This window comes from Crocodylus siamensis, chromosome 11 (assembly GCF_052110815.1).
Source record: "Crocodylus siamensis isolate JL-2025a chromosome 11, ASM5211081v1, whole genome shotgun sequence".
NCBI classification, from domain to species: Eukaryota; Metazoa; Chordata; order Crocodylia; family Crocodylidae; genus Crocodylus; species Crocodylus siamensis.
Genome location: NC_143405.1, coordinates 173,165 through 200,935, shown reverse-complemented (window position 1 = coordinate 200,935; position 27,771 = coordinate 173,165). Strand labels below are relative to the sequence as shown.

The 27,771-nt window shown below is 48.3% G+C and overlaps 1 protein-coding gene across 1 annotated transcript; it reads left to right on the top strand.

The window, feature by feature from the left end:
* On the top strand, window positions 1-27,707 carry LOC149855214 (uncharacterized). The gene is made up of 2 exons (XM_090021280.1): window positions 1-340; window positions 26,361-27,707. The coding sequence occupies exon 2, from the start codon at window positions 26,406-26,408 to the stop codon at window positions 27,705-27,707; it is 1,302 nt and encodes a 433-aa protein (XP_089877406.1). The 5' UTR covers window positions 1-340; window positions 26,361-26,405.
* Window positions 27,708-27,771: the final 64 nt, after the last annotated feature.

Sequence of the window (27,771 nt, the reverse complement as noted above, 5' to 3'; positions counted from 1 at the left end):
CTCACAATGACTTGGCTCTGCAAAAGCCTCCTCCCCACTTCCTTCCTGAAAAGAAGCGCCTGCTCTTTTGAGCAGAACAGTAATATGCTTATTGCAATAGGAAGGCCTTCACAGCAAACCTGCGCCACAGGGGTGTTACTGTTTGTGGCTTGTGCATTTTGCCTTCTGGTAGAGCTGTTTTATCTTCTTACAGTGCAGCCTGGTCTGGTGAATGTTGCTGCCAAATGACTTTGCAGTGGTGACTGCTTTTAGTGCCGTGGCTGGAACTGGAGTTCCTCGTGCGCCTTCCGGACACCAGGCAGGGTCAGCGTGGCTCTGCTGGCCAGTAGCAGCATCTCAGGTACGTGGTCCGGCTGGCGTGGCAGGGGCAGTCAGCAGCTGGAGCCTGTGCAGTTCATGAGGAACATCGCAGTTAAACACCGAGAGGGCAGTTTGTGTCTTAGAACGTTTCTCCTGATGTCTGAACTTTGGAAGTGGAAATAGGGCATCCCTGAACTTATCGTTCCTCTGCTAGGTGTTATGGTATTGTGCCTGTCTTGGGCGCTAGCTTCTTTGCCTGCTCTCCGTATCACGCTCCCCATATCAGTCTGTGTCCAGGCCTTCCATCTTTTGCGGTGCCTGTCTCTGAACTGGGATTGTGTTTAGACACGGGAACCAGCGATTAGGATGAGGAAGCAAGCCTGTTCTGGCAGTGGCAATGTAGTGTTCTCACTATTATCTTCTGTACTTCTGTTATGGGTTTAAGCATTTTTTCCCTTCTAGTTAATAAGTAATTTATCTGGTAACTGATTAATGTCCAGCACATTTCTTTGGCTAGTAGGGGCCCCGTCTCAGGTGTGGAAGTCCATCCTGCAGTGTGGCCCACTACTGGCCACTTCCTCTGTTGGGAGCTTGCTGTGCCCCTTGGCTGATCCATGTCCAGGAGCTACTGTCTGCCCTTACACTAGGAACGTGGCTGTATCTCCTGGAGAAGCCATGGGAAGGGGCTTCTCAATGTGGATTTGATGTGGCTCTGTAGTGATGAGCAGCTGGTCACCCCAGCAGAGTAAGTGCCAAGAGACTGCACTCCCAGTTGTGGGGGGAATGGGCTCATTGAGCCCCCACCCAGCCTTAGGTGGGACACAGCCTGCTTGAGAACTGCAGACCCCTCAGGGTGTGAGCTCTGCCTGGGCGCTCCAGCAGGACACGAGAACAAGTCTGACGAGCCTATCAGCCAAGAGCTTCGTTTTTCTTGGTACGTATTAATATTTTTCCCTGGGTAGCAGCCTGATACCTGCATCTGCAAGGGGAGGCTCTGACAGCACGTAGCAGCAGAGCTACGTAGACTACACTGGTCAGATGCAGAGCTCACAAGGGAGCGTATGCATTTCCAGACTGATACAAGCCTGTCTGCTATGTCAGATGTATGTCGAGTCCTCACGGAGCAGGAGGCAGGGCTCCTCTGGAACATGTAGCTCTCTGCATCTGCTGCCTGCCTAGTCCAACCCCAGGAGCCCTAAGGAAAGAGACCTTCCGTCTCCTGGGCTAGTCTGAGGGATCAGGCCACGTGGCTTCATGCTGGGAAAGGTACCAGCACTATTGACTGAAGTGCTGTGGTTTGAGAGCCATGGTGACCTCAGAATTAATTCACATGTTGGGACTTAAGTGTATCAGCATTTTATGTAGGTAATGTTCTCCAGGCGTCAGTCCCCTTTCCAGCACCCAGCTGCTTGTTCCCTGGCTGAACCTCGTAGCTGGCTTAGTCTGGACAGCTGGAGAACTGGGTTTAGGGCATAGATGGTACATGAGTCACCAGTGGGGGGGCACAATTCTGCACCACCTCCACCGCCCCTACTGCTGCCAGCAGGCTCTGGCTCCGGGCGGACCACACTTGTCACCTGTGCCCTACTTAGGTCGTTACCTGTGCACCAAGATTGCCTCTTCCATGGAGGGGCACCAACTTTCCTTCCTTCGGAAGGGACCTGAGCAGATCATCTCGTCCAACCCCCTGCCATGGCAGGAAAGAGTACTAGGGTCAAACGACCCCAGCAAAGTGTTCATCTAACCTCCTCTTAAACACCCCCAGGGTAGGGGCCAGCACCACTTCTCTTGGAAGTTGGTTCCAGACCCTAGCCGCCCTGACCGTGAAGTCGCGCCCCCTGATATCTAACCTAAACCTGCCCTCTGCCAGCTTGTGACCGGTATTCCTGGTCACTCCTGGCCGTGCTCGGGGGAACAGGGACTCCCCCAACGCCTGCTGATCCCCCCTGACTAGTTTATAACAGGCCACAAGATCCCCCTCAGCCTTCTCTTGCGGAGGCTGAACAGATTCAGGTCCCGCAGCCTCTCCTCATAGGGCCTGCCCTGCTGCCCCCTGACCATGCGAGTGGCCTCCTCTGGACCCTCTCCATGTTGTCCACATCCCTCCTGCAGTGCGGCGCCCAGAACTGGACGCAGTACTCCAGCTGGGGCCTGACCAGTGCCGCATAGAGGGGGGGGGATCACCTCCCTGGACCTGCTCGAGATGCATCTGTGGATGCACGACAAGGTGCGGTTGGCCTTCCTGACCGCGTCCCCACACTGCCGGCCCATGTTCATCTTGGCATCAGTGATGACCCCCAGATCCTTTTCCGCCTCCGTGCTGACAAGAGGGGAGTTCCCTAACCTGTAGGTATGGTGCCGGTTGTTCCTCCCCATGTGCAGCACCTTGCACTTGTCTGTGTTGAAGCCCATCCTATTCTCATCCGCCCACCCTTGTAACCTGTCTAGGTCTGATTGTAGCCTGTTGCATCCTTCCAGTGTGCCCACATCCCCCCACATCTTAGTGTCATCATCAGATTTGAACAGGGTGCTTTTTACCCCCTCGTCCAAATCGCTGATGAAGATGTTGAACAGTGTGGGCCCAAGGACCGAGCCCTGGGGGACCCCACTGCCCACGTCCTTCCAGGTTGAGAAGGACCCATCCACTACCACCCTCTGGGTGCGGCCCTCCGGCCAGTTGGCGACCCATTTGACTGTGTGGGTGTCTACACCACAGCCCCCAGTTTCTTAATGAGAACGGGGTGAGAGACAGTGTCAAAAGCCTTCCGGAAGTCCAGGAAGACGATGTCCCCCACTACCCCGCATATAATGATCTGGTGATCTGATTGTAAAAGGCCACCAGGTTGGTCTGACAGGACCTGCCACTGATGAACCCGTGCTGGTTGCCCCTAAGCATGCAGTCCCCTGCTGCCTCTCCTGGATGTGTGCCAGCATAATTTTCTCAAACAGCTTGCCTAGGATCAAGGTAAGACTAACCGGCCTATAGTTTCCCGGGTCCTCCTTCCTCCCCTTTTTTGAAGATGGGGACCACATTGGCCCTCCGGTACCTCACCAGAGCACCACGAGTGCTCGTACAGCCGTGCCAGGGGACTTGCAATGACCTCGGCCAGTTCCTTTAGTACTCTAGGGTGGAGATCGTCCGGGCCGGCTGACTTGAATACGTCCAACCCCACCAGAAGCTCCCTAACTAAATCCTCGTGAACCCGTGGCCCAGGTGTGCCTCCCCCGGGGCCCGAGGGGGGCCCAGCAGGGAGGTGGCTGTCCTGGTCCCTACTTAGGAAGACGGAGGCAAAGAAATCATTAAACACGTTAGCTTTGCCATCTGGTGTGACGACCAAGTTTCCCAGTGCGTCCTGCAAGGGCCCCACATTACCCGGGACCTTCTTTTTACCCCCTACGTATTTAAAAAAGGACTTCTTATTGTCCTTAATCTGGGAAGCTAGCCCCAGTTCCATCTCTGCTTTGGCCTTCCTAACTGCCCCCCTACATCCCCGAGCAACTACAGAATAGCCCTCCCTGGTGATGACCTCTTCTTTCCATTGGGTGTAAGCCTCCTTTTTAGCAAGGAGACATTCCCGGATGCTTTTGGTGAGCCACGGAGGCTTGCGTGCTCTCCTGCTGCCTTTGATCCTCGTTGGGATTACCTTCCTTTGGGCTTGGAGGATCGTCTCCTTAACGAGCAACCACTCTCCTTGGAGACCTGGCTCCCCTCCCCTCCGGGACCTCAGCGCTTCTCCAGCTATACTCCTTAGCTCGTTGAAGTCTGCCCTCCTAAAATCTAGGGCCGCTGCCTTACTGCAGGCCTTTGCCACCTTGCGCTGGATGGTGAATCCCAGCAGGCGATGATCGCTGTCGCCCAGGGGGTCGAGCCCCCGCAGCCCCCTAACCAGGTCGTCACCCGTGGCCAGCACTAGGTCCAACAAAGCGTCCCCCCTGGTGGGGCTGGGCACTCCTGGGTTAGGTGGAGGTCCTGCACTCTGGCCAAGAACCGACGTGATCGGTCAGACCTGGCCGACTGCTTTTCCCAGCAGATGTCCGGGAAGTTCAGGTCCCCCATGACCACCACATCCTTAGCCTTCGCCACCTCTGTGAGCTGACCCAAGGATTCCCGGTCAAGCTCTTCTCCCTGGTTGGGAGGTCTGTAGTAGACCCCCACCGTTAAGTCCCTTTCCCCTCGATTGCCTTGTACTTTAACCCAAAGCACTTCAGAGTGCCCCTCCCCTGACTCCTTGCTAATTGTCGAGGATGTGTATTCCTCCTTAATATAGAGTGCCACGCCCCCACCTCTCTTTCCTATCCTGTCCCTCCTGTACAGCCTATAGCCCTGGACATTCACCGCCCAGTCATGCGTTGCGTCCCACCACGTTTCTGTAACCCCCACTATGTCCGGGCTGGTGTCAGCCGGCAGGAGGGTGAGTTCCTCCTGCTTGTTACCCGTACTATGAGCGTTTGTGTAGAGGTATTTGAGGCCTCCTGTGCATGTGTGCACTGTCCCCGTAGTCCCAGGGTTACCCTGGCCCCTATCTCTTACCTGTTTGATCGTTTTGCTCGATGGGCTGGGCTGGGCTGTAGTTGTGGGTGTTGTTTGGTCTGGCAGTCCGATGTTTCCTCCGCCCTCATCTTCCCCTTCCCCCAATGAGCCTAGTTTAAAGCTCGCCAGAGGAGGTCCGCCAACCTAGAAGAGAACACACGCTTACCTTTAGGGGAAAGGTGGAGCCCGTCCCATCCCAGCATGTCTCTCGTCTGATGTGCCGGTCATGGCTGAGGAACGTGGTCAGGTGCAAAGCAGTAAAAGCCTGAGGTCTGCTGTGTGGTTGAGTTCAGGAAGCAACTGCACATTTGTCCTGTGCTGACTCCCATGTTGGATCTCAGGGTAGGCTATAATCTTTGTTTGTTAAAAACACCCAGAGCTGTGCACTCTGTGCACTTGCGCAAGCAGGGGTTGCTACTGAGGGCATGATCGGGGTCCGTGGTTTATAAAAGTGGAACCCAGGGCTTTGCTTTGGTGAGGCTGCTATAGGCGTGGAGCCGTTGTGCAAACACAAGAGCACTTTGCACAGCCCTTTTACACCTTGTTTAGAAGGTGACGTAGTGGCAGAGTTTCTTGCAGGGTCTGAGGTAGGCCCGTTGACTCGTGCTCACACGTCATCACGTTGGCTCATCTCACAGCCACTCTTGAGAGGCTGGCAGAGATGTCAGTCTGCTGAGAGCCGTGCACTTCCTCCTTACGGCAGAAGTGGTTCAGGCTCGTCAGGGCTGGACATAGTTTAGATTTCCCTCTTCTCTTATCTTTTCTCTGCAGTCTTTCAGGGACCAGAGAGACCCTGAGTGCCGTTGCAGGGAAGGAAAGTGGTAAGTCAAGCAGGAAACCTCTCACAAGGTCACTGGGGAGTTGATCATCCACCCAACTCTTGAACTCCCATTTCGATCGCCTTCAAGAGACATTTGGATGAGTATCTTGCTGGGGTCCTATGATCCCTGCTGACTTCCTGCCCCTGGGGTGGTGGGGCTGGACTCGATGATCCTCCAGGGTCCCTTCCAGCCCTAATGTCTATGAAATCTATGAACTCTTAGCAATTTTTGTTTGTTTGTTTGCTTGCACTGTGCTACTAGCATTTGGAGAGAAACCCACAGGCCCCCCCCAGCAGGAGCAGTTGGCTCCAGGGAACATGGGGGGAAGACTAGGAAAGGAGTGACACTAAGCCAGGCAGCAGGCTGTCCTATGGTGGGAGGAAGCACTACTGTCCCATCAGGGCAGCTCCTTGCCAGTGCTGTAAACCTACTTTTGCACTTAAAAGTGTAGGTCCCTAGTAGAGAGAAGATGTCAGTGCTTCAGTACAGACGCATCTGGGTGAAGCCAAGAGCAGCTGTCTGTGGTGCTCTCAGATGTGAATTCTTCTCCTACTCTTTCCTGTTCACTTTTATTCAAGCTGTCCAGGTACTTGCCAGAAATTTCATTCAGCTGCCACCGGCTTGTTCTCACTGCAGGTGGGCAAGGGGCTTGGGGCTGAAACCTGGTGTTTGTCTCCAGCAGGAGCCAGAGTCCTCCTTGACCATATCAGTTAGACTTCCGGGTGTCGGCTCGTCCAGGGACAGAATGGCAAAAGCATGAGTCAGAAGCAAGGGCTATCTCTGCTTTCCAGCTATAGTGACAAGATGGGTTGTCGAGAGGTCAGGGATGGCAGAGAGCAGCTCTGTATTTCAGCCACCCAGTGCTCGGTGAGTGCAGAGCAGCTATTTGCTTGTTTGCTGTAGCACTAGTCAGCCACATGCCTCCTACCCTGGGCACTGACAGAGATTACAGCCGAAGAGGTGAGGTGCAGCACAGAAAACAGTGGGTGGGGAGGATTTAGTGTAAGGGTGACAAGGTACAGTGTCTGTGCTGTAGAGGAAAGAGGAAGGATAGTAGTGCATGTGGCCACCCCAGCCCTTACTGTGTTTCAAGAGGACATATAGATAGAAATGTTTTTTGTTTCTATGAGTTATTTGTATTATAAATTCTGTCTGCAAAGAAGCACCTTGTGCTGTGCCTTAAATGTAATAACCTCTTCACAAATTGCAAATGATGAGCCTTGTAAGAGCCTATCATTTATTCTTCTAAAGTGCATGTAGAGATGTTTGGCAATGCTGTTTTGCAGGCCGGGTTGTTCATTTAGGTTGGGGTTAATTCGCATGTGCGGGACTTAAGTGTATCAGCATTTTATGTAGGTAATGTTCTCCAGGCGTCAGTCCCCTTTCCAGCACCCAGCTGCTTGTTCCCTGGCTGAACCTCGTAGCTGGCTTAGTCTGGACAGTTTTTTTTTTTTTTTTTTTTTTTTTTTTTTTTTTTTTTTTTTTTTTTTTTTTTTTTTTTTTTTTTTTTTTTTTTTTTTTTTTTTTTTTTTTTTTTTTTTTTTTTTTTTTTTTTTTTTTTTTTTTTTTTTTTTTTTTTTTTTTTTTTTTTTTTTTTTTTTTTTTTTTTTTTTTTTTTTTTTTTTTTTTTTTTTTTTTTTTTTTTTTTTTTTTTTTTTTTTTTTTTTTTTTTTTTTTTTTTTTTTTTTTTTTTTTTTTTTTTTTTTTTTTTTTTTTTTTTTTTTTTTTTTTTTTTTTTTTTTTTTTTTTTTTTTTTTTTTTTTTTTTTTTTTTTTTTTTTTTTTTTTTTTTTTTTTTTTTTTTTTTTTTTTTTTTTTTTTTTTTTTTTTTTTTTTTTTTTTTTTTTTTTTTTTTTTTTTTTTTTTTTTTTTTTTTTTTTTTTTTTTTTTTTTTTTTTTTTTTTTTTTTTTTTTTTTTTTTTTTTTTTTTTTTTTTTTTTTTTTTTTTTTTTTTTTTTTTTTTTTTTTTTTTTTTTTTTTTTTTTTTTTTTTTTTTTTTTTTTTTTTTTTTTTTTTTTTTTTTTTTTTTTTTTTTTTTTTTTTTTTTTTTTTTTTTTTTTTTTTTTTTTTTTTTTTTTTTTTTTTTTTTTTTTTTTTTTTTTTTTTTTTTTTTTTTTTTTTTTTTTTTTTTTTTTTTTTTTTTTTTTTTTTTTTTTTTTTTTTTTTTTTTTTTTTTTTTTTTTTTTTTTTTTTTTTTTTTTTTTTTTTTTTTTTTTTTTTTTTTTTTTTTTTTTTTTTTTTTTTTTTTTTTTTTTTTTTTTTTTTTTTTTTTTTTTTTTTTTTTTTTTTTTTTTTTTTTTTTTTTTTTTTTTTTTTTTTTTTTTTTTTTTTTTTTTTTTTTTTTTTTTTTTTTTTTTTTTTTTTTTTTTTTTTTTTTTTTTTTTTTTTTTTTTTTTTTTTTTTTTTTTTTTTTTTTTTTTTTTTTTTTTTTTTTTTTTTTTTTTTTTTTTTTTTTTTTTTTTTTTTTTTTTTTTTTTTTTTTTTTTTTTTTTTTTTTTTTTTTTTTTTTTTTTTTTTTTTTTTTTTTTTTTTTTTTTTTTTTTTTTTTTTTTTTTTTTTTTTTTTTTTTTTTTTTTTTTTTTTTTTTTTTTTTTTTTTTTTTTTTTTTTTTTTTTTTTTTTTTTTTTTTTTTTTTTTTTTTTTTTTTTTTTTTTTTTTTTTTTTTTTTTTTTTTTTTTTTTTTTTTTTTTTTTTTTTTTTTTTTTTTTTTTTTTTTTTTTTTTTTTTTTTTTTTTTTTTTTTTTTTTTTTTTTTTTTTTTTTTTTTTTTTTTTTTTTTTTTTTTTTTTTTTTTTTTTTTTTTTTTTTTTTTTTTTTTTTTTTTTTTTTTTTTTTTTTTTTTTTTTTTTTTTTTTTTTTTTTTTTTTTTTTTTTTTTTTTTTTTTTTTTTTTTTTTTTTTTTTTTTTTTTTTTTTTTTTTTTTTTTTTTTTTTTTTTTTTTTTTTTTTTTTTTTTTTTTTTTTTTTTTTTTTTTTTTTTTTTTTTTTTTTTTTTTTTTTTTTTTTTTTTTTTGGGGGGGGGGGGGGGGGGGGGGGGGGGGGGGGGGGGGGGGGGGGGGGGGGGGGGGGGGGGGGGGGGGGGGGGGGGGGGGGGGGGGGGGGGGGGGGGGGGGGGGGGGGGGGGGGGGGGGGGGGGGGGGGGGGGGGGGGGGGGGGGGGGGGGGGGGGGGGGGGGGGGGGGGGGGGGGGGGGGGGGGGGGGGGGGGGGGGGGGGGGGGGGGGGGGGGGGGGGGGGGGGGGGGGGGGGGGGGGGGGGGGGGGGGGGGGGGGGGGGGGGGGGGGGGGGGGGGGGGGGGGGGGGGGGGGGGGGGGGGGGGGGGGGGGGGGGGGGGGGGGGGGGGGGGGGGGGGGGGGGGGGGGGGGGGGGGGGGGGGGGGGGGGGGGGGGGGGGGGGGGGGGGGGGGGGGGGGGGGGGGGGGGGGGGGGGGGGGGGGGGGGGGGGGGGGGTTTGCTTCAATGACGCTGTGTAGCTGCATCCTGGCTGCAAGTGTGCTGCGCAGGCCGCAGCACTGCCTCGCCCCCGCAGGCTGGCTGTGTTTCCATCAGGAGGGCAGGACGGCCAAATAAACCACATCTCACATCTACTGCCTCCAGGACTGCTCCGCCTGTGCCCAGAAACCCCCTCCCTGGACAGCCACTGCCTCCCGCCCTCACTCCTGAGAGGAAGAGCCACGTGGCCCTGCCACCTCTCGCAGAAGCTTGTTTCATGGCGCACGGCTGCACGAGCCCTTTGCAGTGGTACCCCAGGACTGACACCTCGAGGGGCTAAGCCTGGCCCTGCTCACAGATAATGCCCTGTTCCCTTCCCATTGCAGAGGCACCCAGGTGGCCTCCCCTGCGGTGCTGCCTGGAGTGGTTGCCATGACCCCCGGGGTCAGAGCAGCACCGCAGCTCAGCCTGTCCCCCTACGTGGCTGCTGGAGCCTGGGGCCAGGCCGGCTGCACCACCTTCATGCTGGGTGCTGCACATGCATCCCTGCCCAGCAGCAGGAGGGCAAGGGGGGTGGCTGCATGTTGGGTCCCACTGGTGCCAGCACTGCTCCTGCTCCTGCCTGCTGAGGAGCGGCATCCTAGGGCTTTGCCTTGGGAGCTCTTGTTGGTGCCTCCCAGAGGCGCTGCGCAGTGGAGGACCCATAAGTGTCCCGGGGCCAAGTCACTCCTAAGAGCTAGATGCTGCACATGGAATATTTGTTACAACTGTCCGTCTGTGTCGCTGGTCTTATACCACTGGGGGCTCCTCCCTAAGCACTGCAGTGGGAAAGCAGGGCCCAGGGCAGGTGCAGGAGCCCAGCAGCCACCCCCCACACCTTGCCCCTGCTGCCCCTCCAACATCTGCCCCCACAGTGCATCCCCTCTGCTCACCCTTCCCCCCATCTTTATCTGCCCAGCCCCCATCTCCTCCCTACTCCCTGGCCCTCCCTTACCCTGGCTCTGGCTCTATGCAGAGCACCTGTTTGCTCAGATTTGACAGTTTTGCAGCGATACAAATATGTACATATAGTTAGTATTACGTTATAAAATAGCAAACAGGAAGCCATTAAGAAAGGCAGACAAATTTACCTTAGTTACTCTATAAGGTGCAACTTGACCCTGCCTTCCACCTGACTTCAGGCTACCAGGGCTCATCTTCAAAAGCCATTGAAAACATCCTCAAAGGACTACTTATGCAGGAGTTGTATTTGTAAGTACTAAGGCCCCTTTTATAAAACAGCAAACAAGTTAAGAAATAATTGGCCATGTAGAAAATGAGTCAAGAAGAAATCCTACTGATGGTAAAAGCAGCCAGCAGTGTAAGTGTGGCACAAAAATATTTTTGAGTCTTTATCATAACTTTTCTGGATAGTCATTCCTTCTGCTCTAGAGAAACCAAAAGCACAGCACACCGCGGGTTTGTCAGTTTTCCTTATGGCATCTTGCTAAGCATTGCTCTATGTTTGTAAAGAAGAAGACGTGCTAAAGCTACAAAGGCAGTCTCCCCAGTTTAGCAGTAGTAGATTTTGGCAGAGTATAAGGATGATGGTAATTGTATGGTTCAGTAGTTGCTTTCCTTGGGCATTGTAATATGCTATTATAAATTGATTGAATTAGAACAGAAATAAAATAAGATTTTTTTTGTCTTTTAAATCATCCATTTCTGTAGCAGATTTGTTGCCTGAATAGGCTTGTGTAAATTTAATCTGTACACTTTAAAGATAGTTTATTGTGTGTTTAACTTCAAACATGGAAAGCAATGGTTGTGCTTTATACTGTACATTTAGCCTCATAACAAGAGCTAGGTTCTTTGTCATGTAATCTCTGAGTTGTTAGCTCAGCCAGCAGACATTTCAGGATTTATGTTAGACAGGCATTGTGTTTATGGGCAAGAGGTATTTATAAAAATTAAAATTGTATTCAAGTTATGGTTTCTATTAATTTAATAAGAATTATTTAATATGTAAAGACCTTATAGGAAAACATTGTTATGTTAACACTTTTTTCTCTTTAATTGTCACATTTTTCTCATGGGTATCTTCCGTTTCTGTTAGCTGAGATAGCACAGCTGCTGGTATGCAAAACTATACCCCGGGATCTGCTTACTGAGAAATACAGCCCCTAGACCCAAGTTCTTCGCCTTTTTCACCGGTTTACAGATTGTACTAGCATTTGTTCTACATGTTCTTCGGAAATTGCCTTGGGCATTTTCACTTCAATCTTCAGAGTAGTATTCTTACTAGGTAAGCCTGGTTCTATGGATTTTTTTAGGAATTATACTGGAAAAATCTGACTGAAATTGTACCGAGCACATTATAAGTTTATCCATTGACAATTATAAGTATCAAATTCAGATACGACTTGTGAAATCCTCATCAGGACAAATATAACTATTGAACTTTGTCAGGTGAATTACTTACGTTAAAGACACAAAGTTGAATTCTCTTATACTTCGTAGTGTTCAGCTACGCCTACTTTGCATCCTGTACTGCAGGTCTTAAAAGGGGAATTAATATCCCTGCATTCAAGTTACACCCTTTCCTCTGTCTCACATTCGATGACTCAGATACAAGGTGGTGTTAGAAAACCTTTGAGTGCTTAGTGCCCCTCTCTGGCTAACTCCTAGGAACACGCTCATGCTCCTGCTACCAGTCTCTCTCAGTCCTTCCACTGAAATGTCCTTACCTGGATTCAAGCAATTCTGATTTGCTTGAGGCGGGGATGTATTTTTCTTCACTAAGTAGTGATGGTTTAACTGAAGGTATGCATTTAAAGCAGTTCAGTTTAAACAGTTCAGGCTGCTGTATGAGGTCAGCAACAGAGTATCCAGGAGGTTAAAGTGTTCTGCCAGGGGCTTGCCTGCTTCCTGCAGCTGTGCTTCATTCACTTACAACTCCACCCACGTCATAGGCGCCATCACCCGCTTGCAGTTCCCCTCTGCTGTCGGCACTGGCAGACTGGATGATCCCTGTACTGCAGAACGACTGAACATCGCTCTGCCATCAGCAGCGGCGAGATGCCGAGCCTGCGGCAGAGTGCTTTAACCTCCCTGGAGGCTCTGTTGCTGACCTGAGGGTGGCTGGTCTCAGCCAGCAAACTTTAAAAAATAGATTTGAATGGAAAATTCTGGTTCCCCCTGGTAAGTTTGTAAATGGCCACCAGGTCTCCTCTCAGCCTTCTCTTGTGGAGGCTGAAGAGGTTCAGGTCCTGTCGCCTCCCCTCGTAGGGCCTGCCCTGCTGCCCCTTGATCATGTGAGTGGCCTCCTCTGGACCCTCTCCATGCTGTCCACATCCCTCCTGAAGTGCGGCGCCCAGAACTGGACGCAGTACTCCAACTGCGGCCTGACCAGTGCCGCATAGAGGGGGAGGATCACCTCCTTGGTTCTGCTTGAGATGCATCTGTGGATGCAGGACAAGGTGTGGTTGGCCTTCCTGACGACATCCCCACACTGCCGGCCCATGTTCATCTTGGCATCAATGATGACTCCGAGATCCTTTTTTGGCTCTGTACTGACAAGAAGGGAGTTCCCCAGCCTGTAGGTATGGTGCTGGTTCTTCCTCCCCAGGTGCAGCACCTTGCACTTGTCAGTGTTGAATCCCATCCTGTTCTCATCCACCCACCCCAGTAACCTGTCCAGGTCCAGCTGTATCCTGTCCCTCCCTTCTAGCGTGCCCACTTGCCCCAGATCTTGGTGTTGTCATTGAATTTGAACAGGGTGCTTTTCACCCCCTCGTCCATGTCACTGATGAAGATGTTGAACAGCGCGGGCCTGAGGACCGAGCCCTGGGGGACCCCGCTGCCCACATCCCTCCAGGGTGAAAATGACCCATCCACCACCACTCTCTGGGTGTGGCCCTCCAGCCAGTTAGTGACCCATCTGACTCTGTAGGCATCAGTGCCACAGTCCCCTAGCTTTTTAATGAGAACGGGGTGAGAGACAGTGTCAAAGGCCTTCCTAAAGTCCAGAAAGACTGCGTCCACCGTGACACCTGCATCCAAGGATGTTGTGACCTGATCATAAAAGGCAACCAGGTTGGTCTGACAGGACCTGCCCCTAATGAACTTATGTTGGTTGTCCCTGAGCATTGTCCGCCCTGCCGGTCCTACCCAGATGCGCTCCTGGATAATCTTCTTAAAGAGCTTCCCCAGGATCAAAGTAAGACTAGTGGGCTTATAGCTGCCTGGGTCCTTCCTCCTCCCTTTTTTGAAAATGGGGACCACATTGGTCTTCCAGTCATCTGGCACCACACCAGAGCACCACGAATGCTTGTAAAGCTGTGCCAGGGGTCCCGCAATGACCCCTGCCACTTCCCTCAACACCTTTTGGTGGAGAGCATCTGGACCTGCTGATTTAAACATGTCCAACCCCTCCAGAAGTTCCCTAACCTCGTCCTCCCTGACCCTAGGCCTGGCGGAGTCTCTCCTGGGTCCATCCTGAATCCCAGTGGGGGAGTCCCGGTCCCTGCACAAAAAAATGGAGGCAAAGAAATTGTTAAAAAGGTCTGTCTTTTCCTCTGGTGCAACCACCAGATTGCCAAGCGTATCCTGCAGGGGCCCCACATTACCTGGGGCCTTCTTCATACTCCCTATGTATTTAAAAAAGGACATTTTGTTGTCCTTGATCCTTGACGCTAGCTCTAATTCTGTATCTGCCTTAGCTTTCCTAACAGCCCCCCTTACAGACGTGAGTGATGGAGGTATACTCCTCTTTGGTGAAAGCCCTTCCCTTCCACTGGGTGTACACCTCCTTTTTGGCTTTTAGGTGCTCCTGAATGCCTTTAGTGAGTCATGGGGGCTTTTGAACACTCTTGCCCCCTTTGACTTGCATTGGGATTGTCACCCCTTGGGCTCGGAGGATTGTCTCCTTAAGGAACGACTACTCATCTTGGATACCCTGTTCTCCTACCTCCAGGACCCCAGTGCCTCTCCTACCAATCTCCTCAACTCATTGAAGTCGGCCCTCTTGAAGTCAAGGGCTACTGCTTTGCTGCAGGCCCTTGACACCCTGCACTGGATGGTGAATCCCAGCAGGCGATGATTGCTGTCACCCAAGTGGTTGAGCACCTGCAGCCCCCTCACCAAGTCATTGCCTGTGGCCAGCACCAAGTCCAACAAGGCATTTCCCCTGGTGGGGCTGTGCACCACCTGGGTTAGATGGAGGTCCTGTATCTCAGCAAGGAACCTACATGAGCGGTCAGACCTGGCTGACTGCTCTTCCCAGCAGATGTCCGGGTAGTTTAGATCACCCGTGACAACTACATCCCTTGCCTTAAGTGCCTCCACAAGCTGACCCATGAATTTGCGGTCCAGCTCTTCCCTTTGGTTGGGTGGTCTGTAGTAGGCCCCCACCATTAAGTCCCTTTCCCCATGACCCCCCTGTATTCTGACCCAGAGCACTTCAGCCTGCCCCTCCTAATGTTTGTCTGCTTCTCTCTCTCTCCCAGCATTGCCCCTCTCCCCCACACTTGTCTTTTGCATTCTAATTTCTCTCTCTCTATACTCTGCTTTCTGCACATTTTTCCACAGCATCTGATGTGAGCTACAGCTCACAAAAGCTAGTCCTAGATATATATCCACTTTGGCTAGTCTATAAGATGTAAAACTACCCTGCCTTCTACTTGACTTTTATGTCCCTGCTGTGTAAACTGCCATTTGGGCTAGGGCTAGACAGTCAAAAAGCCTGAACCTTAATTGATTCAATCTTTGCAGATTCATCTAACCTGGCGAGGCTGAACCAGTTTGTAACTACACTGAGATCCCAGAAATGCAGGTACATGCCTGCAGTGGCTCATGCTAGACGCCAAGGGGCACTAACGCAGCCCTCTCTTCCCTTCTACAATGCTGACCTGAAGCAGGGCATGGCCAGGCCCCAGCAGGATGCTCTGATTAGGGAGGGGTCCCTTGTCCCATGCCCCCCAGCAGCCCAGCGGGGAGTTGATAATACAGTGTTTATCAGCCCATTAATAAAATAAAGAAAACAAAAGCTTCTCTCCATTAGTTCAAGCTCTTCTTAAACCACTTTTTCCACAGAAGGACTGGAGGGACTTACCAGCTACCTGTTGATTAGTTCCAAAAAGCCTTAAGTGGACACAGTCTTCTCTGCCTTTGTCCTGTCTCCCACAGCACAGACTATAGTCGGCATGCAGGCTGCTAGCTAATGCTGAGAGGTGTCTGTGTAAGGCAGAGGGAACGGGGAAATCCCTGCTTAACAGGAAGTGGTGAGGGGAGTGGGGAAGGAGGGGGAAGCCAGGCAGATGCTTGCAGACTCTGTCAGAGATGCAGCCAGGAGCAGAGGGGAGGAGCCAGCTCTGCTGTGGAGCAGACAGCTCTATCCAGCCCAGAGAGCACGCCTGGATGCTGGGGGAGTCTGGTTTAACTTAAACCAGGAAGGGGTCTGGGACAGACATTGCATAAACCAGTTTGACGCAAATAATTTAAGTCTGAAACCTCAACCAGGTTTACCTCAAACCAGTTTCAGCCATTTTCAAGCTGATTTATGTGCACTGAACAGCTGTTTTGTTCCAGGTTTAAACCAGTTTCTGATCACTTAAACTGGTTTATGTGTTATGTTTGTCCCTAGCCTTGATCATGATACTGTACTTTTTGCCCCAATCTTACAAAAGGAGCTTGAAGGAGGAAGACTCCATTCCCATCCAAGAAACAGCCCTTCTGACAGCACAATTCCCTGAACTGATATATGGGGGCATTGATTTGATGCAGCAGCAAAGTAAAGTATTACCCTGACCTTGTGATCAGCAGGACTGCATACAGCACTGTCTGTCTTTCTGGATATTGCAGACTCTGCTTTATTGTAGATTTAACAAAATTATGAACATCAAGGGAAATGGCTGCAGGATAAAAGGCTGTTCATTAGAAGTCTGTCTACTCAGAGGCCCCCATGGCTGATTGCAAAGAGGCCACAGTGTTCCCAGTCCCTGGCCAGTGCTCGCAGGGGGGGCACCAGTGCTTCCCTCTGCCCGTCACCTAAGCAGCAAGCGCAGCCTGTTAGGGGGTGCACCGGTGCTCTCAGGGGATGCATGTGTGATGCAGACCAGCTGGGCACTGTGAGTGTATCAGTTCTATCACAGGCCAACTGGGCACTGTGAGGGTAACAGCCACTGGGCTGCTCGGTTCAGTTTCAGATCGAGGAGGCAAAGTTGGGAGTGAAGCAAAGGCAAATTTATTATAGCTTACACACACAACAGTTAACAGAAAGATCAATGCGATAAGCAGATAATGCAGTAGTAAAGAGCTAATAGTAAATAATAACAGATAGATGGATCGCTTCTGTCGCAGGACAACTGGGCACTGTGAGGGTATCAGCCACTGGGCTGTTCAAAACAACAGACAGACAGACATGGGTTGGCAACTTATCGGTAGTTCCTCGATGCCAGGCGTGCACCAAGTGATTCCAGTGAAGTCAGGCATCCCCGATCAACGCTGTCAGAGGGATTACTGGGGAAGGTCCCTTGATCAGGATCCGATCCTCACTCACACCGGGAGTCCGGGGTCCGGGCTTGGAACAGCAATGCCTGTTCTGTTCCCTCCTTCCTGCTGGTAACCTGACGCATGCACTTTTTATACCTAGTCTTATGCTAATTTAGAGCCACTCACAATCTTGCCCTATAGCTGTTACCCTATGGGATTGAAAAGTGTTAACACTTATCATAAAAGGTTACTACCCAGACTTGGGTTTATCCATTAAGCAAATTTCAACGCAGCATCTTTAGGTTTGAAATTGACATTACTCCACCTAAGCCCCATCCCCTTTTAGGTTTCTCTGAATATGCTTTCCTGGAATGTGTTGGGTGTGCCAGGCGGTTGGATCCAGTTTTTACTGTCAAGGCTGAACCCTAAGCACAGCCTGTTAGGTCAGCTAATCTTGCAGCTACTGCTCCACCTTTGGGGCCCAGTCAGTTCCACAATTAATACAAACAGTTAGTTTTATCATTTTTGTTAAACTTATGACAGACAAGTTACATTTGCAGGTTACGAATTTACAAGCTTTATATTAGCTAATATTACCTGTTAGGCAAAATACCAAATACCTCCAAGAAGCACATATTTATTGCTTATTAATCCCTCTAGTTCTGGCCGTCACACATGTGCACCCCCTGTGTACCCGCTATGAGACACCACTGACTTCAAAAGCGTTATTTATAAGAGCTTCTTTTGTTCTGATAAATCCCACGGACAGAAAAGATTGACTTTCTTTTAGTCTTCTTTTTCATGAGATTTCTCTCATAGCAATGTTTTTTTAGCAGCTGCATCAGCTGCAATGTAGCATCATGGCTAGTGTAACCAGTAACTGCTTCTGTCAACTGGTATGGTCCTGGTCACCCTTTGGGTATTGGAAGGCAATTGGACAGCTGTACAAGTCTAGTGTGTGTCATGGCTTAGCTATTGCACCAGGAGGCTCAGAGGTGACCAGTGTTCCAGAACCTTGTCCTCCTGAATCCTGTAAAACGGGTCGGCCCCCGGCACGCACGCCAGAGCGTGGGATGCGAGGCCGTTTTGCTTGGCATGCCACAGCCAGCTCAGGATCTGGGCAGCTGCTGCTGGTCGTGGCGCCCAGGCTGCTTGTACCAGAAGACCAGGAGGCTGCAAGCCCTGCTGCAAGCAGCCTGGGCTCCACAACCAGCAGCAGCTGCCCAGTGCCAGGAAGCTTGGAGGCTGCAACTGGCTGCACCGGGCTCTGCAGCCCCAGTCCAGTTCCATGGCAGCAGCGGCTGCACGCACACCTCGGGGAGCATAGCAGGGAAGAGGCCAGGGCTGCATTGCCACGACAGGGATCAGGCCCCTCACAGATCCTCCACCATCCAGCCCTGGCACGCCAAGTCCAGCTTACCAGTTGTTTTGCACTTGGCCCAAAACATCGCTGATCCCTGCTGTAAAACCCTTCCTTTAAACAATTAACTTGGTTTTCTTCGACATTACAATTTCAAAACCTCTTCCTTCAGAACAGAACAAATTACAGGTAATATGTTCTTGTTTATTTTATTTTCAAGTAATTCCCTTTTGTAAGAAAGCTTGGGCTATAATTTTAACTCTTCTTTGAGATAAATTTAGATCTCACCACAGGATAAGGTGTAATCCACTGTAGTCTAAACATGAGTCTGACTGATACCTTCAGTTTACTGCTCCCATTTTATGAGAGACCTGCCTTGGGTTGTGTAAATTCCAGGTGAATTATCTGTTTCAATTAAAGTAAATAATGATTTGTGTCTCCCCCAGAAAATGTATACGTTATTTCAGAGATGTGTTTATTTAATAATTATGAGTTTTATACTATATACATTAGAGGTACTTTGTTAAAACCGTTCAGGTATAAAGACAGAAGCTATGATGGGTAATTGTATTATAGGCATAATATTTCTAATTCTGTTGTACTGTATTTTATAGTCACTGTTTAACAATCTTTTCCCTGCTGGGTCTAATCTGAATTTTTGTGTGTCTTTCTCCACAGTTTATTTTGGAAGGAAAAGTAGTTAATTTTATTTTCTATATGTTCTGTGTTGAGTAACAATATATCATTTGGAGTAATATGAAAAATGCAATAAACGTAAGTGCTGAAAAATAAGCCTAAATGTAGTTTTGTGCACACAGAAGTTGTAATCCTAACAGCTCTTTTCAGTCACTGAAATAAGTTCACACGGTTTAAATAACTAAAATGACAATTAGATGAAACAGTATTCACAGAAGTTTAGGGCTGGAAGAGACCTTGGGTGATCGTTGGGTCCAGCCTCTGCTCTGGGGAGGAAAGACTGCAGGGGTCAAATAACCGCAGCACATTGAGCATCCAGTCTCCTTCTGAAGGTCTCCAGGGCAGGTGCCTGCACCGCCCCTGCTGGCAGTCTATTCCAGGGTCTGGTGTCACGAACTGTGAAGAAGTTTTTCCTTAGTCTTTTCCTTATTGGAAAGACTTAAGACAGTACAAATTTAATATAGACCTTAATACTGTAATGTAAAAATGACTCACTAATTCAGAATTTTAATAATGTAACTGTAAATGCATTTATTTTTCTTGCTCTTCCTGTAATGTATTACCAAATAGGTATGTCGGGTCTCTAAGGTTTATTACTTAATAAAAGTGTTCATAGATTGGTATCAAATATTTGATATAGTTTGACATTTTATCAGAAGTATTTCCCCAAGGATTATATTCAAAATAATTTTCCTGTGAAAGACATTAGCACTCATTTAAAATCTGTAGGGTACCTCCAAGATAAATCTTGGAAAAAGTCTAAAGGATTTGTCAGAAACACCTGTGTTTATTGTAAAAGGTATTTGCATTTTGGATCACTGTTGCTCGTGGAAATACATCTTTCTTTTTTTGCTGTTATGGTGATTAAAAAATAATGTAATCTTAAGCAAAAAAGAAAATCTAACTTCCCTTTCAAGTGCTCTTGGAAACTACCAATTCTTATCTGTGCTTCCTATTACCTTGTTCTCTGGGGTTTTTTTAAATCAGTAGTCACAGAAACTAGGGCAGTTTTCCATAATGACTCTCACTGGCTTGTACGTGATAGTGTAGATATTCATATCACCCTTGTAATAGCATCTGCAAGTGGTTCAACACTGAGGAGCTTCAGAAATTCTTCCTGTGTTGGTCTGACACTGGTAGACATTAGGGCTGTGACTGGAGATGGCCATAGTAGTTATGGGCATGCCTTGCTGAAACCAGCCACAGCACAAAATGAACCATGCTGGGGAATGGGCTTTAAAACAGTAGCCCTCTGCCCATATGGTCAAACCTTCACTTCCCTTCAGAGACCCGTCAGTGCTTCTTTCGCATATGAGCCGGTCTAGTTTGTGAAGGCTGTGGTGTAACATAGTTTGTAGGGTCAGAAGGGACCTGAGCAGATCATCTAGTCTGACCCCCGCCATGGCAGGAAAGAGTACTGGGGTCAAATGACCCCAGCTAGATGTTCATCTAACCTCCTCTTAAACACCCCCAGGGTAGGAGCCTGCACCACTTCTCTTGGAAGCTGGTTCCAGACCCTAGCCACCCCGACTGTGAAGTAGCACCTCCTGATATCTAACCTAAACCTGCCCTCTGCCAGCTTGTGACCGCTATTCCTGGTCACTCCTGGCAGTGCTCGGGGGAACAGGGACTCCCCCAGTGCCTGCTGATCCCCCCTGACTAGTTTATAACAGGCCACTAGATCCCCCCTCAGCCTTCTCTTTTGGAGGCTGAATGGGTTCAGGTCCCGTAGCCTCTCCTCATAGGACCTGCCCTCCTGTTCCCTGATGATGCGAGTGGCCTCCTCTGGACCCTCTCCATGTTGTCCACATCCCTCTTGGAGTGTGGTGCCCAGAAGTGGATGCAGTACTCCAGCTGGGGCCTGACCAGTGCCGCATAGAGGGGGCGGGTCACCTCTTTGGACCTGCTCGAGATGCATCTGTGGATGCACGACAAGGTGCGGTTGGCCTTCCTGACCGTGTCCCCATGCTGCCGGCCCATGTTCATCTTGGAGTCAATGATGACCCCCAGATCCCTTTCCGCCTCCGTGCTGACAAGAGGGGAGTTCCCCAACCTGTAGGTGTGGTGCCGGTTGTTCCTCCCGAGGTGCATCACCTTGCACTTGTCTGTGTTGAAGCCCATCCTATTCTCGTCCGCCCACCCTTGTAACCTGTCTAGGTCTGATTGTAGCCTGTTGCATCCTTCCAGTGTGCCCATGTCCCCCCACATCTTAGTGTCATCAGCAGATTTGAACAGGGTGCTTTTTACCCCCTCGTCCAAATCGCTGATGAAGATGTTGAACAGTGTGGGCCCGAGGACCGAGCCCCGGGGGACCCCACTGCCCACGTCCTTCCAGGTTGAGAAGGACCCATCCACTACCACCCTCTGGGTGTGGCCCTCCAGCCAGTTGGCGACCCATTTGACTGTGTGGGCCACACCACACCACAGCCCCCCAGTTTCTTAATGAGAACGGGGTGAGAGACAGTGTCGAAAGCCTTCCAGAAGTCCAGGAAGACGATGTCCACTGCTACCTCTGCATCTAATGATCTGGTGATCTGATCGTAAAAGGCCGCCAGGTTGGTCTGACAGGACCTGCCACTGATGAACCCGTGCTGGTTGCCCCTAAGCATGCAGTCCCCCGCTGGCCCCTCCTGGATGTGTGCCAGCATAATTTTCTCAAACAGCTTGCCTAGGATCGAGGTAAGACTAACCGGCCTATAGTTTCCCGGGTCCTCCTTCCTCCCCTTTTTTGAAGATGGGGACCACGTTGGCCCTCCGGTACCTCACCAGAGCACCACGAGTGCTCGTAAAGCCGTGCCAGGGGACTTGCAATGACCTCGGCCAGTTCCTTTAGTACTCTAGGGTGGAGATCGTCCGGGCCGGCTGACTTGAATACGTCCAACCCCTCCAGAAGCTCCCTAACTAAATCCTCGCGAACCCATGGCCCAGGTGTGCCTCCTCCGGGGCCCGAGGGGGGCCCAGCAGGGAGGTGGCTGTCCTGGTCCCTACTTAGGAAGACGGAGGCAAAGAAATCATTAAACATGTTAGCTTTGCTGTCTGGTGTGACGACCAAGTTTCCCAGTGCGTTCTGCAAGGGCCCCACATTACCCGGGACCTTCTTTTTACCCCCTACGTATTTAAAAAAGGACTTCTTATTGTCCTTAATCTGGGAAGCTAGCCCCAGTTCCATCTCTGCCTTGGCCTTCCTAACTACCCCCCTACATCCCCGAGCAACTACAGAATAGCCCTCCCTGGTGATGACCCCTTCTTTCCATTGGATGTGAGCCTCCTTTTTAGCAAGGAGACATTCCCGGATGCTTTTGGTGAGCCACGGAGGCTTGCGTGCTCTCCTGCTGCCTTTGATCCTCGTTGGGATTACCTTCCTTTGGGCTTGGAGGATCGTCTCCTTAACGAGCAACCACTCTCCTTGGAGACCTGGCTCCCCTCCCCTCCGGGACCTCAGCGCTTCTCCAGCTATACTCCTTAGCTCGTTGAAGTCTGCCCTCCTAAAATCTAGGGCCGCTGCCTTACTGCAGGCCTTTGCCACCTTGCGCTGGATGGTGAATCCCAGCAGGCGATGATCGCTGTCGCCCAGGGGGTCGAGCCCCCGCAGCCCCCTAACCAGGTCGTCACCCGTGGCCAGCACTAGGTCCAACAAGGCGTCCCCCCTGGTGGGGCTGGGCACTCCTGGGTTAGGTGGAGGTCCTGCACTCTGGCCAAGAACCGACGTGATCGGTCAGACCTGGCCGACTGCTTTTCCCAGCAGATGTCCGGGAAGTTCAGGTCCCCCATGACCACCACATCCTTAGCCTTCGCCACCTCTGTGAGCTGACCCAAGGATTCCCGGTCAAGCTCTTCTCCCTGGTTGGGAGGTCTGTAGTAGACCCCCACCGTTAAGTCCCTTTCCCCTCGATTGCCTTGTACTTTAACCCAAAGCACTTCAGAGTGCCCCTCCCCTGACTCCTTGCTAATTGTCGAGGATGTGTATTCCTCCTTAATATAGAGTGCCACGCCCCCACCTCTCTTTCCTATCCTGTCCCTCCTGTACAGCCTATAGCCCTGGACATTCACCGCCCAGTCATGCGTTGCGTCCCACCACGTTTCTGTAACCCCCACTATGTCCGGGCTGGTGTCAGCCGGCAGGAGGGTGAGTTCCTCCTGCTTGTTACCCGTACTATGAGCGTTTGTGTAGAGGTATTTGAGGCCTCCTGTGCATGTGTGCACTGTCCCCCTAGTCCCAGGGTTACCCTGGCCCCTATCTCTTACCTGTTTGATCGTTTTGCTCGATGGGCTGGGCTGGGCTGTAGTTGTGGGTGTTGTTTGGTCTGGCAGTCCGATGTTTCCTCCGCCCTCATCTTCCCCTTCCCCCAATGAGCCTAGTTTAAAGCCCGCCGGAGGAGGTCCGCCAACCTAGAAGAGAACACACGCTTACCTTTAGGGGAAAGGTGGAGCCCGTCCCATCCCAGCATGTCTCTCGTCTGATGTGCCGGTCATGGCTGAGGAACGTGGTCAGGTGCAAAGCAGTAAAAGCCTGAGGTCTGCTGTGTGGTTGAGTTCAGGAAGCAACTGCACATTTGTCCTGTGCTGACTCCCATGTTGGATCTCAGGGTAGGCTATAATCTTTGTTTGTTAAAAACGCCCAGAGCTGTGCACTCTGTGCACTTGCGCAAGCAGGGGTTGCTACTGAGGGCATGATCGGGGTCCGTGGTTTATAAAAGTGGAACCCAGGGCTTTGCTTTGGTGAGGCTGCTATAGGCGTGGAGCCGTTGTGCAAACACAAGAGCACTTTGCACAGCCCTTTTACACCTTGTTGAGAAGGTGACGTAGTGGCAGAGTTTCTTGCAGGGTCTGAGGTAGGCCCGTTGACTCGTGCTCACACGTCATCACGTTGGCTCATCTCACAGCCACTCTTGAGAGTCTGGCAGAGATGTCAGTCTGCTGAGAGCCGTGCACTTCCTCCTTACGGCAGAAGTGGTTCAGGCTCGTCAGGGCTGGACATAGTTTAGATTTCCCTCTTCTCTTATCTTTTCTCTGCAGTCTTTCAGGGACCAGAGAGACCCTGAGTGCCGTCGCAGGGAAGGAAAGTGGTAAGTCAAGCAGGAAACCTCTCACAAGGTCACTGGGGAGTTGATCATCCACCCAACTCTTGAACTCCCATTTCGATCGCCTTCAAGAGACATTTGGATGAGTATCTTGTTGGGGTCCTATGATCCCTGCTGACTTCCTGCCCCTGGGGTGGTGGGGCTGGACTCGATGATCCTCCAGGGTCCCTTCCAGCCCTAATGTCTATGAAATCTATGAACTCTTAGCAATTTTTGTTTGTTTGTTTGCTTGCACTGTGCTACTAGCATTTGGAGAGAAACCCACAGGCCCCCCCCAGCAGGAGCAGTTGGCTCCAGGGAACATGGGGGGAAGACTAGGAAAGGAGTGACACTAAGCCAGGCAGCAGGCTGTCCTATGGTGGGAGGAAGCACTACTGTCCCACCAGGGCAGCTCCTTGCCAGTGCTGTAAACCTACTTTTGCACTTAAAAGAGTAGGTCCCTAGTAGAGAGAAGATGTCAGTGCTTCAGTACAGACGCATCTGGGTGAAGCCAAGAGCAGCTGTCTGTGGTGCTCTCAGATGTGAATTCTTCTCCTACTCTTTCCTGTTCACTTTTATTCAAGCTGTCCAGGTACTTGCCAGAAATTTCATTCAGCTGCCACCGGCTTGTTCTCACTGCAGGTGGGCAAGGGGCTTGGGGCTGAAACCTGGTGTTTGTCTCCAGCAGGGGCCAGAGTCCTCCTTGACCATATCAGTTAGACTTCCGGGTGTCGGCTCGTCCAGGGACAGAATGGCAAAAGCATGAGTCAGAAGCAAGGGCTATCTCTGCTTTCCAGCTATAGTGACAAGATGGGTTGTCGAGAGGTCAGGGATGGCAGAGAGCAGCTCTGTATTTCAGCCACCCAGTGCTCGGTGAGTGCAGAGCAGCTATTTGCTTGTTTGCTGTAGCACTAGTCAGCCACATGCCTCCTACCCTGGGCACTGACAGAGATTACAGCCGAAGAGGTGAGGTGCAGCACAGAAAACAGTGGGTGGGGAGGATGTAGTGTAAGGGTGACAAGGTACAGTGTCTGTGCTGTAGAGGAAAGAGGAAGGATAGTAGTGCATGTGGCCACCCCAGCCCTTCCTGTCTTTCAAGAGGAAATATAGATAGAAATGTTTTTTGTTTCTATGAGTTATTTGTATTATAAATTCTGTCTGCAAAGAAGCACCTTGTGCTGTGCCTTAAATGTAATAACCTCTTCACAAATTGCAAATGATGAGCCTTGTAAGAGCCTATCATTTATTTTTGTAAAGTGCATGTAGAGATGTTTGGCAACGCTGTTTTGCAGGCCGGGTTGTTCATTTAGGTAAGACTTTAAAAACAAGCTAGTGCTATTTTTATAAAGGGAGGACCAGTAAAATAACAGTAGTAATGACACTGTATTTTGTGTTGTACCAGAGCTCTTCCTTTTTGATAGAGACAAAACCAAAACATGCAGAAGAGGAGCCAGGGGGATGTTAAAGACTACAGTTTCACAGGAAGGAAAAGTAATGTCTTAGGGCTGCTTCCAGTGTGATGCTAGAAGAACTGGGGGGTAGAGAGAGGCATAATTATTGCAGTGCTGATTCTTTAGCATAGAAAACAGAAAAATGTTGATGCATTTTGATTAGATCAAGGGGGGAGGGGCAGGAGGCAGGGCAGTTGGATCAAAAGTTCTGCTGTGGGGTTGCATAAGGTTGCCAAGGGCTTTGTAGCCCATCCTTCTTCTAGATGTTATGCTGAGCTAACAGGAAAGGCCGGTCTTGCGGGGGTACAGGGTGTGTCCTGAAGCCCCCACAAAGACATTGTTATTGCTCTTGTGGCATGCCTGTAGTGCCAACCACACACAGGCTAGCAGTGCTGTTCTCTTAGCATTTTCATCCTGGCAAGAATGACCTGACTTATGAGCTGCCCCAGTGGGTGGGAACCCTTCCTCCCTGTGCCTTTGGGCTTGTTGTCACTGAAAGAAGGAGAGTATTGGGTGCTGGATCTTGCTCCCAGGCTCCTGCATTTTATCGGATAAGCATCTAACATAAAATACAGAAGCTGCTCACTGTAGCAAACTGCTCAAACAGAGAAAATGGTGTAGTTTAACACAGGCATCTTTGTCAAAGGCCCTTCTGATCGTAAGGTAAAGGAACATAGTAAGTCTTGCTTTCAGAAAGGTCACGTGAAACTGTCGTTGACTGCAGCTGTCTCTTAGTAGATCACCCTGAACTGGTATGACAGTGCTTGCAGCTGCCTGCTGAGTCTGTATTTAATGATTTCTCCTTGTGTGACAACTAAACATTGCTTTATTTTTAAAAACTTGTGGGTTTGTTTGTGTTAAAAACCCTGAAGGGGTGTGAGAGAGAGAGAGAGAGAGACCAGAACCATATTGAGTAGTAGATAACTAATCTTTTTACCAGTTCAGAAAAGTGACAGTAAAGGTACGTCAGTCTCCAGAATTTATGTTCAATCTTCCCTTTAAAAAATGGCCAGGTCCAAAATATCTCCATTCCTTCCACATTGGAACATCCTGCTGTTCCTCTGCAGTTACTGACGCTGATCCTGTTCTCAGAGGTCACGTCCTCCCACTAACCCTGTCTCTCAGGTGACTATATGTGTGTCATGCCAAGAGGAGTTTCTCCTCATAATAATAGTGATAATAACAGTTGAAAAAAACCCCAGGCCTGTTATCAATAACCTGAACCTATTTTCTTCTCACATACAGGTTGTTTTTAGAATCCCGGAAGAAAGTTGACAGCACTGGTCTGAGATGATTGGTGGGAGAAAATATTATGCTGCTCTCTGCTTTCTTCTCTGCATTTTACTGATGACTATCTTTAAAAACTGGATGTATCTTGACAGATTTCTAACAAAAATCGAAATAAAGAAAGGTAGTTGCTATGAATGGGAAGCTACCAATAGTACAATCACAGCCTTGGAGGATAACAGAACCTTTATCGTAGCCCCGTACTTTGATAACAGAGAGAGCAAAATCACCCGAGTGATTGCGATTGTTCACCACGAGGAGGTGACGGCGCTTTACTGCTGCTTCTGCTGCCAGCCCGATGGGGAAATACACGTATCTAGGGCAGACATTGATGTCCACTCGGATCGATTTGACTTCCCTTACGGTGCAGCGGACCTGCTCTGTGCAGAGCCCCCCACCTGTGAGCCGAGCTATGTGTCGATTCACTCATTCCCTAATGGAAATATTGAGCAGCTGCCCAGATTTGAAATAAAGAACCGCAAAGCTGAATCCTTTTCTGCTGACTTCACCGTGTGCATCTCAACCATGTTTGGAAACTACAACAATGTCTTACAATTTATACAGAGCGTGGAGATGTACAAAATTCTTGGCGCCCAGAGAGTGATGATCTACAAGAACAGCTGCAGCCCCCTGATGGAGAGCGTCCTGGCCTTTTATATTGCAGAAGGAACCGTTGAGGTCGTTCCCTGGCCAATCACCTCCCACCTCAAGGTGTCTCCTCACTGGCGTTTCCCGAAGGACGGGACACACATTGGTTACTACGGACAAATCACCGCTCTCAATGACTGTGTGTATCGCAACATGTACCGGAGCAGGTTTGTGCTGCTCAATGATATCGATGAAATTATTCTGCCCGCAAAGCACCCGGATTGGAAAACCATGATGAGGAGTCTTCAGGAGCAGAATCCAGACACTGGTGTTTTCCTCTTTGAGAATCACATCTTCCCCAACACCGTGTTCACTGCCACCTCCACGGGCAAGATCAACACTTCGTCGTGGGGTGCAGTGCCCGGAGTGAACATCCTGCAGCATATCCACAGGGAGCCTGACCGAAAAAATGTCATCAACCCTAGGAAAATGATAGTTGATCCAAGGAAGGTGATTCAGACTTCAGTCCACTCCGTCCTGAGGGCCTACACTGGCAGTGTCAACGTTCCTTTGGACATCGCCCTTGTTTACCACTGCCGGGTACCGCTTCAAGGGAAGCTTCCCAGAGAATCGCTGATTCGGGATACGACCCTTTGGAAATACAACTCCTCCTTAATCTTGAATGTTAACAATGTGCTACTGCAAACTGTGTTTTAGGGCAACACCAGAGCCATCAAGGGGAAAGACTGGCAGCGTAGGATGCTGAGAACAGCATTGCTGA

Excerpts from the sequence above, each read along its gene's own strand:
- LOC149855214 (XM_090021280.1), top strand. The coding sequence starts at position 26,406 with ATGATTGGTGGGAGAAAATATTATGCTGCTCTCTGCTTTCTTCTCTGC.